At 40.8% G+C, this 15,359-nt stretch overlaps 1 protein-coding gene across 2 annotated transcripts in view; it reads left to right on the forward strand.

The window, feature by feature from the left end:
- Positions 1–287: 287 nt before the first annotated feature.
- Positions 288–15,359, forward strand: part of ELAVL4 (ELAV like RNA binding protein 4) — a gene marked incomplete at both ends in the record, with an annotated part of 61,528 nt that continues 46,456 nt past the window's right edge. For both annotated transcript variants that reach the window (XM_082287150.1, XM_082287151.1), the window contains one exon: positions 288–404. In XM_082287150.1, the coding sequence (XP_082143276.1) occupies positions 288–404 (117 nt within the window). The remainder of the gene's footprint in view (positions 405–15,359) is intronic.

The following is a 15,359-nucleotide window of genomic DNA, read 5'->3' on the forward strand; positions in this document are numbered from 1 at the left end:
TTCTCCTTTTTCATATGTTGGTGAAGGATTCAGTTTAATCTTATGCAAGTAAGATTTTTTTTTTAAAAAAAAAGAGAAATCATTCTTCAATTTATTATTTTTTTCCTTTTGATTCTTTTGGAGAATTGGGTTGTCTTTTATTTGTGGTTTCAATCGGCTGCTGTTGCCTAGGACATTATGCCACGTAAGGCTTCTAAACTGCACAGAGTAGGTAGTTATTAACGCTGAATTGGCTTCTGGTATAGTCCATCTGGGCTCTGTATGAGAGAGCTTGCTAGCGGCTACTGATGCTAAGATACCCGCAACCTTTGGGATGTATGCGTGGTGGAGAGGGGCTCAGTGATATGAGATCACTTCTTTTAAGGGAAACTGTCATTAATGAGTCAAGAAACTGCTCATTTATGGTAAGGAGAGGGAGGGGGGGGGCTGGGAAACAACCCTGTGATTTCATTTTGATATTGGATTAGCTGTTTAAGACAAGTTTCTTTTTGTGGGGATGGAAGATTGCACTAAAAATATGCTTTGCTCAGGGGCTTGCTGGCTGATGCTGGAGAGACTGTGTAGAGAATCTGATGCTTTACAAATGTCACCACCGTGATGCGGTGGTCAGTCCCTTTCCCTGAAAGATAAATGGTACTATTGGAAACACGAGAATAAGGTTGACTTTTTCAACAATAGGATTCTGCCTTTGTCTTTCCAGAGAGAGGCCTCTGAGGATGTTTGAGCATTTGTTTTAGTGTTTCTCAGAAAGGCTGTGTGTGTGGGGTGCTTTTTGGGAAAGTGGTCAGTGTGCAGAGTACCTGGATTTATAGACGGATAAGATTAGCTAATTTTTTGGAGGAGCAGCGTGCGATTATTGTTTCAGAAAAATGGCTGAATCTTGATATGCATAACGAATTTATAGTAACAAAGTAAGCTGAAGTTGAAAAGACTTAAAAATAATTTCTGGGTGCCTTCTCTGGTGTTATTAACCCCTGAAGAGACCTTAAGTAAAAAATTTGCATTACAAATCTAACTTTAATATTTGATGTATATTTGCACAAGAATGTATGGTAATATACTAGCTGCTGTAGCATTTTGGTGCCTGTGTGTGTTCAGTCTAAGGGGTCACCTAAATTTGAGTTAGAAAATGCATCTTACAGGCTAGTTTAATCTGTGCTAGTTTTTACTAAGCTACAAACGTGCTCAGTAAGATGCGTGGTAAGAGAAATCCTCTGCAGGCTTTCACATTGTTCCTATTTTAATTGAATTCAGTGATCATTCCACAAATAGATTGTATGATGTTTTTTTAAATGTGATTTTTCTCCTTGCTTGGTTTGTGTACAGCTAGATTTTATGAGCTTTAGTACATTTCATATGTTTTATTGGTATGTTTAGTCTCTGTGTGTGTTTGAGCGTGTCCACAATGTAAAAAAATTTTAAATGTATTGAATGTCAGTCCCAAGCTTAGCCGTGTGGAGGGAATATTTATACTTAAAAAAAAATGAAACTTGTAGAAAAATGGTTTTGTTTACATATTTTTAAAATGGTTTTGGTGGTTTGTAGTCAGGTTTTCTTTCTCTGGGAAAGAGCTAAGTGAACCTACAATGTGGCCCATCCTTGCTTTCTCGGTTTTCAGCTCTTACATTTAAAAACGCTTGCAATGATACTGATTTTTTTTTTAAGAAAAACATATTTAGTTGTTGAAATGAATCTGTGGATGGTAAAACTAAATGATCCTATGTGTATTAATAGAGTAATTCTCGGTTGCTTTAGTTGAGATAAATGTAAATTCAAGGTTTGTTGCAATTAGAGTGCCATGCCTTTTTACTTTGGACAAAACATGCTTTAGAATAACTCTCAAGTAAGAGAAAGAAATGAATGCTTCCTAACTTGTGAGAATTCTTAATAAACTTGCTGTGGTTGGAAGGGAGTAAAATATTGCTGTTTGGAAGTGAAGTTTTGTTAGTTTGTCAGTGGCAGCGAGCAGAGGATTGAGTGTGCATTGTTAAGCTTGTTTCTCTAAGGCTGAAAAAGAAAATTCTTTAAAATGCCCAAAGTTTGCTGTCGTTTTATTTCCTGTAGAGCTGAAGAATAATGAAGCAAGGTGGCAAAATAATTCTGAAATACTACTGTCATTCGGGGGGAGTGCCCGATAAAGAGGTGTCTCCTGTGCCTTAGATATTGTCAAGTGGCAGCAATATCAAATCCACTCCTTTAAAAATACGTATTTTTAAAAACTTCACCGGGCAGAAGGAAGGAGAAATGGGTTGATTATTAAAATCAATAGTACCTGAAAATAAATGCAGCTTTAAATGCACGTCAAAGTGCTTTTGTTGTGCCTTTAAGCCTAGAGGCAGATCATTAAATATGCATTTCTCCGGAAAGCAACTGTCGAAAAAGATAAGGTGGTTAAAATACGCCGGACCTGGGAGCGGGGCGCGCAGGAGGTAAGGAGATGTAGGCACTGGAGCATGGCCGAGGTACGGCACCGCCGGGCCCAGGGGTGGGAACAGGGGGAACCAAAAAAAAAAAAAAAAAAAAAAAAAAAAAAAAAAAAAAAAAAAATTAAAAAAAAAAAATACGGGGCTGCGTGTTGTTTCTTCAACCGGGCCTTAATTACTAGACACAAGCAGCAGTTCAGAAATCTGGTCTCTGTTGTTGTAGAGGTCACCGCATCATTAACATTGTCAATCTGGCAGCGGCTAATTTCAATAGCACCTGATGTCGCAACGCCTCCCCCCCACACACACCACACACACCCTCCCTCCCCCCTCCCGCCCCCCCCCCCCCCCGCGCGCGCGGCTCGCTCGGCCAATCAGCGCGCGGCGCCGCTGACAGATGGTCCCATAAATGGCGGTAAAGGGGGGACGGCGGCCGCCAGTCGCAGCAGGGCCCGCGCCGCTCCGCGCGCTCCGCTCCGCGCGTCCCGCCCCGCGCTGCTCCGCCCGCCGCCGGCGCCGCCGCCGCCCTCCCGCCGCAGCACCACACTGAGACAACGAGATAATATACTTAGCTATTATTATTATTATTTATTATTATTATTATTGCTGCCGCTATTATTATTATTATTGATAATAATTTCTCGCTGCACAAACGTCTAGCAGTGTGCTTTGTGGATCTTCCAAAAAAAAAAAAAAGAGAGAGAGAAAAAAATAATAATAAAATAATTCCCTGAAACCTTAGCAAAACCGTTAGAAGAGTTGAAGCCTTTCAAGACACCCAATATTTGCCATTAAGAATGGTTATGGTAGGTATTAGTAGATTTAAAATCTGATCGTAGCGGGTTTATTAGAGGTAGATATAGAAGCTAACATACAGATTTTTCCCCGAATCTGCATCATTCTCAGTCTGTGTTTTCCCATGAATTTAGTTTTCTGCTACTGATCTGTTTGTACATGATCTCTTCCTTTCCCCCCTCCCTTTCTCTTTCCCCCCTCTCTCTCGCTCTCTCTCTTTCATATTTAATGTCTGCGTATCCTTTAATAAAGGATGTACTTTGTCATTTTAAGGTAATTGCGATTTCTCTCAGAATAAAGAGAAAAGCTCATTTCTAATGCAAGGCTGGTATGTGGCTAACTGAAATGTAAAAGGAAGAGGAGGCTTTTTTTTTTAAGGGTGGGGGAGAGTTAATTTCCACATTGACATTTTGGAGATACAAATGCAGAGCGAAATCCTGGGGGGGGGGGGGGGGGTGTTAAAAAAAAAAAGCCTCGAGATTGGTAATTTTCTTTTTGGTGGACTGCGCAATAGGTATGGTAATTTTAAAAGAGGGTGATTTATATGAGCTTCAGTAAATGCTGCATATTGTATTTCAAAGAGTTTCCTGTCGTGACCTCATAAAAAGAGGAGGAGGCTTGTATGTGTTGCAGTGCCTAGTATATGTCGATTTTGTTGCATCGTTGGGCAGCAGCGCTGTAAGAAGGAATGTCAGCTTTTACATAACGCTCTTTTTGCTTTTGACTCTGTGAGGGGCTGTAAGGGTCCATCTTTGTGATCACAGATGGAGTGGAATGGCTTGAAAATGGTAAGTGAACGGGGAGAGCCTGCTCGTGGGGTTTTGTCTCGTTTCTCGTGTGCCTCGCGAATTTCTTTTGTTCAGGGCGGCGGATCGTGAGTCATAAAATAAAATTAGAGAGCCTTGTTTGTATATTTTTTTTTTTTCGGTGGGATATGTCTGCCTGTGTGTGTGCATATGTATCTGTACATCCATTTACCGTCTCTAGCAGCGATGGCACTTCACAGCGTTTCCATTGAACGTTGCGTTTCAGTTGAGCGCGGATGGTCTCTGCTGACAGTCACGGTGTCATGGTACCGCGTGTGCCTGGCGGAGCGGGCGGCCGATGATGCCTTTTAATCTCCGTTCCTATTACACCAGCCTTAAATACAAACCTAATAATCGCCTCTAAAAATCCAGGTATCGCGTTTCCCATGGAGCCGGTGCTGTCGAGGATGGATGGGTGGATGGATGGGTGGATGGATAGAAGGAAGGGTGTGTTTTTTTTGTGTCGGGGTGGGGGCTGGGGTGGTGGGGGGGGAGCAGTGTTGTTTTGTGCTTTTTTAAATGCCGGGAGAAGTCAAAGCCATTTATGTGAAAAATAGAAATACTATTTTTAGCCCATATTCTCCTGGCGGAGGAGCCCGGACGTGCTCGTCTCGTCCCCTCTTTTGTGCTTTTCCTTACAGATTGTGCAAAATGGCATGATCAGACACACAACTGCGGGCACCGGGGCTGTGCCGAGCGGGGCGACCCGGGTGGGGGCTGGGGCCGCCCGCACAATACCCGGCCCTCCTGCCAGCCCCGGGATGGGGGGGCTCCGGGGACCCCCCCTTCCCCCTAATTTAACGTTTTGCAGACTTTTGCCGCGGATATTTATTATAACCGGGGAAACAAAGCGACGGTCTTTTCCCATTCTTACAGGATTGTCTTTGTCTAGCTGCTTGTTTTGATGGGTGTAAAACAAATAAGATTAGACTGAGCAGCCGAACTGAAAGCGATAGCTGGGAGGAAAAGCCAATGAAAGGTTGCCGGGGAAACGAGCATAGGGGAAGCTGAGTGGGGGAGCAGGTGGCAATCATGTGGGAATACTGCAAACAGTGTAAAAAAAAAAATCTAAAAAAAAAAAAAGCAGGGGCTACCTCGATTATCTCTGCTGTTCTTTGTGGCAGTCACAACTTTAATTATTCTTTATAAATAGGTGTTAATTACATTTCTGGCTCAGGCTTACAGTGATTTCTAGAAATCTGGTTTTAAGCATCTGTTCTTTCTCCTTTGCAAAAGAGGGTTATCTTTTCTTTTCCTTCCCCCTCCCTGCTGTGAAATTGTACGTGCAAAAAATTGCAAGGAATCCTGTGAGGCAGTATAAAAAAAAATGTAAATTATATTGAATGAAGTTGACAGAGGTATAATAGTGAACTCCCACAGCTGATAGCTTCTGCAAATCATTTCTTAGAATTTTCCAGCAAATGTCCCTATGAGAACAGTAGGTAGAATGAATTTACCCTAAGCAGTGATTTTGTGTTAAGTGATATTGGTATTTTTACGAAATCAGATGGTTATATGGCAGAATAATCAGTTCAGGGGAGTTCACCATGTTTTGGGGTTTAGGCGCTGAGCAGAATTTACAAAAATAGTGAAATGATTCTTCTCTTCGTCTCCGGCCCCACCTTTAGCCACAGTCTATTCTGTATCTGCTGGAGCAATATCCACTTCTAATGTCGGTCTCCTTGTGGCAACTCTACTTTTTAAACCACAGCTGAATATTTTGTTAATTGTGATGCTCTCTTAATTGTAGTGGCAGACAATAATGGGAAATAGCTGGTGGTGCTAGAAGTGTTAAAAAAGTGTAGTAGACTAGTAAGTGATAGACAGTAGCGTAAAAGATATAAAAATGTGGTTGCCCAGAAAATGCTCATCTATCACACATCAGGAGGCATAAGAAGCAAAGCAAGAATATAGAACACGCCTTTCTTTCAGTCTTCGGATTTGCAGATATTTTTACTTTATTCCTTTCTATAGTGCAGGGTTACTTTGAATGCGAATTCAAGCAGGAATGATAGTGCTTAGGCATAAAAAAATTAAATCCCCCTTTTAATTTGCTTTGTTTTAAGTATTGCTTCTGCTGCAGTCCTTTCTGTGAAAAAGTGATTGAATGGCCCTCTGAAAACTGCACTGCTTTACAATGTAGAGGGGAGAAAAAAAATCTTGAGGGGGTGTGTGCATGTGTAAAATTCCGTATTTTACAGTCTATGCAAGTGCAGAGATGCATTCTGACATGCATTGTAGTTGTACGTGAGAGTAAAATAATTTTTCTTCTGTCCAAAACAGAGATACTGTGTTCTAAATCTGTTAACTTAGTCATGACAATAAATAAGGATGCCTTTTATTATACACAGCTGCATTGTTTGTTTTAAGAGTCATCAGCTAGTAGTTACATTTTCATTTTCTGTTCAATTTGGTGTTTCTACAAAGATTTAAAAATAATGTAATCCTTGTTTTATGGTGCACGTGTTCCTGCCCCGATCTTCCTCTTTTCTTTGTTTTAAGATTATATTAATGAATACAGTCTGCATGTTCATAGTGATATTTTTTCTGCTTGTAAAAGATTGCATTGTAAACCTTCCTATAGAAAAGCAGCTATTAAGTTAGTGAAATAGAATTAAGATTGCTGCTAATACTAAAAGATGAAAATGTAAAGCCTCTTTCTGCTGAGACAAAAAGATACAGAAAATGTAGTTGTCCTTAGACATGACATTTTTCTTTTTTTAAAAACTGTTGTCTTGGTGTACTAGTCAGAAAGGAGGAAATCTTACAGTTGGATATTGATGCAATGTGAATACCAGCCATCAGTTTAAAATCCTGTCCCCTTGTACTCTGCTAATCAAGTTCCCATGTTAGATACAGGGATGCCTCTCCACTGGTGACTGGCTTGGTTGCCTCCTTTGCTTTCTTCCTCTTTATTAATTTTACCTTTTTGAGCTCTCTCAAAGTGAGCCCGAGCTGTTGTGACAAAGGATGGTTACAATGAGCTGGAAGGGGTATACTTAAAAATCCCATTTGAATGGGTTTGAAATAGTCTTCATCATCTTTATTTGGTCCTGTTAAATATTGTGACTCTATTGAAAGAAAATCCAGTTGTATTAATCTTACATATATTTAATGGATTATTTTTTTAAAATATCGTCTAAGTTACAGGGAATTTTTTTTTCCTCAACCTTCCTACTTGGTATGCTGGGAGTGTACTAATTAAATGCAGGTTATTTTCTGTGAGTAATTGTCATACTGTTGGTACATAACCTAGAGCCACTGCACACCCTGAGGTTTTTCAAAAGAAATAAGGTATGGTTGCATCCCGAATTCTGGCAGGGGAATTTGGTGTCTTCTTTGGGAACTTGGACTTTGAAGATAATTTCAGCAAACAGTCCAGGGAAGAAATGGGTACTGGCAGAGAATAGTGTGGTGAGAGGGGGAGAGATGCAGATAACTTGACAAATCCACTTGTCTGTTTTGGCAGTCTGTGTCCACTGGACACCTCATTTACATGCCTGGACACATTAAAATGTACATTCATGTGTCTGGGGGACAGCTAACTGGATACACTCTGATGCACTGGCAAATACTGCAATGCAGTATTTTTTCAATGTCATTGGGGTTTTGGGGGAGAAATGGGCACAAACAGTTTTCTTGTGAGTGAGGTGATGTTAAAAAGCATGGTACCTCTGCAAGGGATAGGCCAGATTTTGCAAAATTTTCTTATCTGTGATGGAAAGTCACCCCTCCCCCTTGCACTTCTCTCCTTCTTTTGCTCTTTTCCTTTCCATGTAGGATGGTGGAAGAGATGGGGCACACACGTATTTTTGTGTGTTCATGACCGTGTATCTTCCCTTCCCAATTGAATGGATGTTAGGGAAAATGCTGGGATTTGGATGCGGAGGAAGAGGGCGTTTGTGTAATGTAATGCTTCCCGGTTGTTTCTGTGTATGTCCAGTTACCAGCAGTGTAGGACTTAGAGCAACTTTAAAAGAAGGCACATTTTAATTTTCTAAGGAACTTAGTGAAGAGGAGGGCAGTGTTTCAATTCAACAAGTACAATAGATTTAATCCTAATAAAACATGTTTAAAGGGTACCTGTACCTCACCTTAGCCTTTGGGTGCATTTAACCATTTGAGATAATGTAAAGGGAAGATGTTGGAGAAACAGATACTTAGAGACTGCTTGCTTGCTTTTTCCCCTCAAATGATCAGTCTTTACTTTTTTAAATACTAGAATATTTTAGGTGTAGGGGGCTTTTTTAGGTCACTAGCTTTACAGCAAGAAGAAAGGAGGGAGAAAAGGTCTCAATGTGTCAGAGGCAGTAATTGTATAAAATTAGCCATCTAGAAAAGGCAGGAAAGGCTTGGAGGAAAGAAGGAGGCACTAATATGTGAAACAGCACTGTGCTAGTTGGGGAGATAATGAGTGATAAATTTGAACTGGTGCAGTGGTGTGATGCCCATTAATTTCTCAGAACCTTGACTTTGCAGGTTTGTTACACTGTTGTTCACACCTTTAATTATAACTAGTTTTGGATGATAGCTTGGGGCACTGAAGATGAGACCTTTTTTTGTTGTTTACTCATTTAAATATTCAGGGTTTGCAATAGCATTGGAACGTTAGTGTTAGAAATTAAATACTCTCAGATGAGTTTATAATAAGAATGCTGTTAATTCTTGGGACTGCCTAACATTGTCTTATTTGTAGCATTTACACTGCTTGCATGAATTCATTAAGAATTAGCTCAGCAGTGTTAGGTTAAGCTTTATTTTCTGTAGTGAAAAATCTATGTTCCCTAATGGAGCTTCTGATGCATTATTGCTTCTTTAGAGCCCCAAAAAGTAGGGAGGAAGAGGAGAGCCCATCTTACGTATTGTTCTACCCTTGACAGTGTCTTATGTGAGGACTTTCACCTCAATGGCTAAGAAAATCTTGTACAAGTAAGGAAATGCTGAGAAGAATTCAGAATCGTTAATTAAATGGGGAGAAAAGAAAGAATATTAAAAAAAAGAATTAAAACAAAGGGATAGCTAAACCTTTGTGTGTCCTCTCTGGAAATGAGATGTAGTTGCACAGTAAGATACAAACCTGGCTTTGACAATATTTAGAGGCACGATGTATATAAAATGCTGTAGTACGCCTTTGTTGCTAAGGCACGCACAATTGCGTCAGTAGTGCTGTTGTGATGGGAAATAATTTGTCCTTGAATTCTGGGGGTAAAAAAGCTTTCATTTATTTTATTCTTTTAAAATTAAACTTCTTTAATTGCTATAAAATTCTGTATACATTGCTGCTGGTAGTCTTCCCAGTCTGGAGAAGTGCGCCAGCATTTTCCGGAGTCAGGGCGGTGGCATTTGGTGGCTTCGGAGCATTCAGAGCCCTTGGAGGTGAGGGTGGTGCGATAACGTGTGTTTGTTTCAAAGCAGACACCAGTGACTATGGGAGGTGGCTCTCGCTTGCAGTGCTTCGAGAAGGTTCCACCCGTAACGCGTCTGTGCCCAAGTAAGTGATGTTGGTGTTGGCAGAGGGCAGCAATGCCACTGGAGCCTTTCCAGTAGCGCGAGTCCTTCAGATCCAGCCGCGCACCCAGCGGTGTTCAGCAAGCCGTGGAAGGAAAACCAAACCGCTTCCCTGGGTTTTTGCTTCCTGAGGGACACTTGGTGAGAAGGTCCCACCTGATCTCCATGTAGAGGCCCCAAAAGGTTGCTGCTGGAGCAGGTAACTGTGCCCTGGTCCTACCTGTTGGCCTGTAATTGCATGCACTTCCCTTTGGAGAGGCTGCGTTGTTTCCTGAGCACTGCCAAGTATTTTCTCCCAGGTTGAGTGCTGTTGAAAAGCCTTTGTAGGGACATGATGGATGAAGGATGCGTGTCCTTCTTGCTTTTCTTCCTTTTAAGAATCTGTCATGGTTGCATTCTGGAAAACCAGCAAAGACAGCAGTTTACTCATAGTTTATAATTTTAGGTAGAGCTGCCTCCTCTTGTAATGTTATGTCTAATTGCCCAGCAAGGACACAGAATTTCGGATCCTGACTCTGCTCCTGCTTGTCAGGACAGTTGCCAGAAGTCCATATTTCCCTACTTCTCTTAACAGCAAAACTGATATTTGTGAGTTTGAGAATTATTATTGCTAGACTGAACTTCATTGGAAGGTTTGACATTGGGGATTTTTTTATTTAGTACATGGATTAATTAAGGCTCTTGATGTCTATCAAGTGCTTGGTGTGTGTGGAAGTCAACCTGGTTTTAGTAGATCTGGTTAGAGAGGGTCATAAAAACTACATGGGCAAAATACTAACAAACCTTTTTAATGAGTTGAATGGTAATCTGCAGGGGAGGCCAGGCCTTTTCTCAGTCCCCTTCAGTTGATATGTAGACTCCCATAGTCAGCAGCAGTTTAATGTTAGATAATATGAAATTCATGACTCAACGGCATGAAATAACCCATATTTAAGTCACTACACTCTGGTGGAGTGTTAACGCATTCTGTTTTGGGGATCAGAGGTATTTGGGTTATTTGGTTTTCTGCCTGCTTAAAGGGTTTATAAATGTTGACTGTTAATTTCAATACTTGTATTAATCTTCTGTTGGTCCTTCGTGATCTTTGAATGGTGGTCAGTGACTTTTTGCTTTACTATGTGCAGAAGAACTTGTGGGCAAAGATGTTATTTCTGTAAAGCAGAAGGCACAGTCACGACTCCGTAGAAGTAATAATGTATGTAAATAAATGCTTCTTAAATAAAAATAGTTCTAATATGTCTTTGTTCCAAATGAAGTTACCGGCAGTAGATGAGTAGGGGGAAGTTGATTTTTAGCAGAAAGCATGAATGCTGGAAATTCTTCCTAATATGCCTGTGCCAGCTATACTGTGACAATGTTGCTGTCGATTGCCTTCCTGTGAGAGCAGCTGTTCAGGGAATTAAACCCTTTGCTTGATGCAGAGGGTCCTGAAAAATTCAGTGTGCAGCTACGGTGGTGGCTGTGGCCATTTTTAGTGTGGCCGTTGATAGGAACTAACTCCATGATCCAGCACAGTAGCATATTGTTCTTTAGACTAAGTGGGCCAGGACAAAATTATCATTCTGTATTTCGTGTGCTCTGCGAGAGATTCCGGAGAGCACTTCAGAATTTGACATTGTGTTTGATAATTTATAGAGCACAGTTTATATTTAACTGTAGACATGCTAATCCAGGGAAAAAGAGTAGTATATTTTTAGAATCCTTTTTTATTGTCTGCGCTTGTCATCACCCAACTACTGAAAGAAGTGCTCGCAAATGTAAAGGCTCGGGTAGAAATTGAGTTTAATTTCCATCGTTAGTCTTTGCTTAAGTGCGAAAGTGAACATTATTTGTGTGATGTTCTTTGTGGTGATTAAGGAGCTTTGCAGCTGTACGTAGCCAATGTGGCCGCTGGAGGAGCCACGTTCTCCTCCAGCATTTCAGCACCAGGCTGGATCAGGACACTTGGGCTGAGTGGCTTTGTGGCCAGGGTGCTTAGGTGATGTTGTAGTAGTTCTAACAATGACAGTGTCACTTTCATCACCAACTTATTTGAGGTGAAATTGATGGAAGTGGATCCAGCTCCAGGTTTAAAGCACCTGCCTGTGGCTGCTGTGTGTTCTAAGGAAAGCGTAGCCAATAGAGGACAGTAACTTGGTTGGTTTGACTTTTTTAATGCTCAGGCATTAGTCACGTGTGTTTAGGCTCTTAGGACATTTCTCCCTGCTGATCTCTAATAGTGGCTGTCGTATTTCCAGTTGCATTTTGACATCTAAGTGAAATGTAATGAGGGGAGTTTGGAGTCAGGACAGCTGGTGGTGGTCTCGGTTCCCTCCTGTCCCCAAGCACCTGTAGCTCAGTAGGGGCTGAGCTTGGCTCCTGTTGGGTGCTTGAGCAGAATTGTGTTTTAAGCAGAGCATTGTTATCCATGAGGTCTGCTCACCTTTTTAAGAGGAGTTTTGGTATGTTTTTAATTTCTTGCTGTTCAGGGTGTGTTTATTTACCTTTGTGAAAGAAGGTGGTTGGTTTGGCCTGTGGTGTGCTTCTCTTCTGTAGTACAGAGATTATTAATAGAGTTTGTCTAGGATAAACCATGAGGATCTGTTGGCCTGACCTGTGACAGATCTGTACTTGATATTTTGTCCTTTATTGATGAATAATATATTACTAATCTATAATAATGGGTCTTTGAGCTTAGCATAGATGCTTTCATGCATGAGATGGTTTGAATTTAAGCATTTCTGAGATATCCCATGCAATACTTTAAAACTTACACTCAAACCATTTTGTAGGTAGTTATTTTGTGAGACCATCAGAGTAAACAGCTGCCTCTGCTTACTCAAAGGTGATTTCTGCTTGTTTTGCTGCCAGAAATTTCTCAAGTTTACAATTTCTATTATCTGCTCACTATCTTTAAGATGGTGATGGCAATATTATTTTCAGTAATTCAGGTAACTTTGTGTACCGTAGGCATGTTACAGAAGTAAGAATGCCTATGTTTCATGAGAAGGTTATTTCCACAAGCAATATTAGTATGGTACAGAGCTGTAGACTAACAGGTACATTGTGGAAAACATGTAAATTTATTTTTTTATTACTAATCCAGTTAAGTTTTAAGAGAAATACAGTTAGCTTGCAGCAGGCAAACATTTCTAATGATGGCAATAGGACTTAGCTGAACATCATAGTTTCTATTTTGGGGTCTGTCTCGCTTAGACCTGCAAGCTGCAGTATCCATAGAGATGCTGTTGCCAGCAGTTGAGATGTACACATGTTGTTTCCTAATTGCATTTAGCAGTGTGTCTTCATTAAGGTCCTGTTGGGGACAGAGCCTTAAAACATCTTGGTTGGGGCATGTGTTTTGCTAAGCCATCCGTTCCTGCTTAATATAAGCTTGTCTTTGCATGAAAAATATAAGGGCAACATTTTCAGAAGAGTTTATGGCTTAGGAGCTGAAATCCTATTGCAGTGAACATTAATGAATCTTAAATTGCTTAAGGGCTTCTAAAAGTTGTAGTTTTTTGTCTCTAGAACTTCAGTAGAAATAACAGCAGTGGGGGGTTGGATGTTCCTAGGCTTCACGGAGAGCCTGCACTGTCCTTGCTTTGCTTTGCCTTGCCTTCTGGTAAGTAGATGTTTTTAGGTTTCAGTATGGCTCATAACACGTTTCACTCACAGGTCTAAACTCTTGGGTTGCAAATTATTCTAGATTATTTTCTTAAAGGGAAAAATCACAAAGTGGAATTGTGACAGGTCTACAGCAGCTGAAGACTTGCAGCTGTCTGCTTCTTACATGAACATGTATGTCCCCGTGGGAATCTGTGCGTCAGTACACAGTGCTACATGCATATTCCCAAGGCAGTAATAGAATTCAGTTACAGATTAGTAATGTATAACTCAATAATAGTCAGTAAACCAAAAAAGTAAGTAGTGATTAGGAAACAAAATTGAGCTAAAAATAAAATTCAGAAAGTAACCAGAAATATGAAGACTCTTTCAATTTCCTTTGCTTTCATTTCAGTGTGGTTTTAGGCTGCATGTCCTTCTAGACTGAGAATCTTAGATGTTGATCTTAACGATGATCTTACTGTCTAGTATGTAGGCTTTTGAGAGACCTTCTCCAGTCTTCCAGGGTTTTCCTCATGTACTTAATGCTTTTGGTGGTGTATCTTTTTTTTATCACCCTGTTAACACAGCTTTCTAATACAGTTTCTGTTAGTCGCAGTCTCTTTTTTCAAGAGGGACAATGCAGTCACTGGGAGATCTCTTGCCTTTGTGGCATCAGTCTAATGAACTGTAGCTCATGGAGAAAGAGGATGTTTTCATCAAATTTTGGCTTGGAGTGTCAATCAAAGAAAGATCTTTTTGCTGAGATTTGGTTTTTTTGGACTCCTTTAGCCCTCATGTGCATTTTGAGAGAACAAGTAGTAGCCTCAGTGAAAAGCCAGGAAGGGAGTAAGAAGCAGTCTGGAATGATGAAATAACTAAAATAAAGCTCTTGTAAAACTTTAGGCACAAGGTTGCCTGGTATGAATTTGGCAGAAGTAGAAGTGTGATTGAAGGAAATAGATGTACCTTCAGAACTGAAAGCCTGACCATGTTGCCTTTATTTCAGTTCAAAAATAGTGCAGACCTTTGAGCAGAGGCGGCTGGTGACCCCCAGAGATGCGGGTGGGCAGGAGCCTTTGATTTCCGTGCCCCAGGACAGAAGTAGGACATCTCCCTGCCACCAGCCTTTGTTGCTGCAGTCTGTGGCTTTTAGGGTTGTAAGGGTTTTTAACCTGAGCTGGTTGGGTAATGCATCTAATAGACAAGACACATCCATTTTCTTCCTTGGAGTTCACGGTGATGGCTTTTTCCGCAGCTGTGTTCCAGAGGGATGTTTGAATGCTGTGAAATCAAGACTGTGTTTTCCCATATCTTCATTGTGTGAATTGTGTTAATGGTAGAAACTGTCATAAACTCTAGCAAAACAATTCTAAAAAGGGCTAACTGGCTGTCATTCCAAAAGCCCGTTTGTCTTAATAAAAAGGATGAGCCTGATCCAGGGACAGAAGGAAACTTTGTGCCTATCACCTATTACACCAGTTTCTTCCTCACCATTTCCCAAGTGCTGTTGCTGTGGACTTTAATAAGATATTGGGAGAACGCTGAAGAATAGAGCTAGACACCTCTGAGGTTTCCAACAGGCATCATTTCCCCATAGTCTTTGCAAGAGGTAAGGAGGAAGCTGGAAATAGTTGAACGTAAAGCTTAGTAGAAGTTCATAAAGAACCTCATGTTTTGTGAGTTGAGGTAAAGCACAAAACAGCTATAATTATATTCTGCTTCTGGACAAAACATTGTTGTCCTTACGAATGTGCCATGCTTCCCAGAAACTGCTGTGCATGGAGTGCTTGTCTATGCACCTGCTCCCCAGTCCTGTGTTTCCTCTGAGCTTTGCAGAGTGCTGAGCTGTATGAATGATAATTGTAGTTCTCCTCCTCCAATTTCTTACCCCCAGAGTACCTGCATGAAGAGTAAGAGATTATGCAAAGTGTGTGCTATGGTGTCTTTGTTCGTATCTTTAGTGTAGTTATTGGATGTGTAGTTCCAGGAGTGTTTTCCCCTACTGCTCAACTAGTAGTTATTGATGTTGAAATAGTTGCAACTTATTTTGATGTCTACTTCTTTCCCCTACTCGTTCCCTTTTGTCCTTAAAATCAAATGCAAAACTGTAGAGCCCGTATTTCATGGGAACACGAGTCATTTATCTGAAAGTCTCAAAAACAAATGCAGTTTGGTGCATCATTATACTGGTTTTCTTTTTTCGATAAGGTTGTTAGGAGTTGTACCTTATCATTGGGCC

This window comes from Coloeus monedula (assembly GCF_965178545.1).
Source record: "Coloeus monedula genome assembly, chromosome: 9".
In the NCBI taxonomy this organism is placed as follows: Eukaryota; Metazoa; Chordata; class Aves; order Passeriformes; family Corvidae; genus Coloeus; species Coloeus monedula.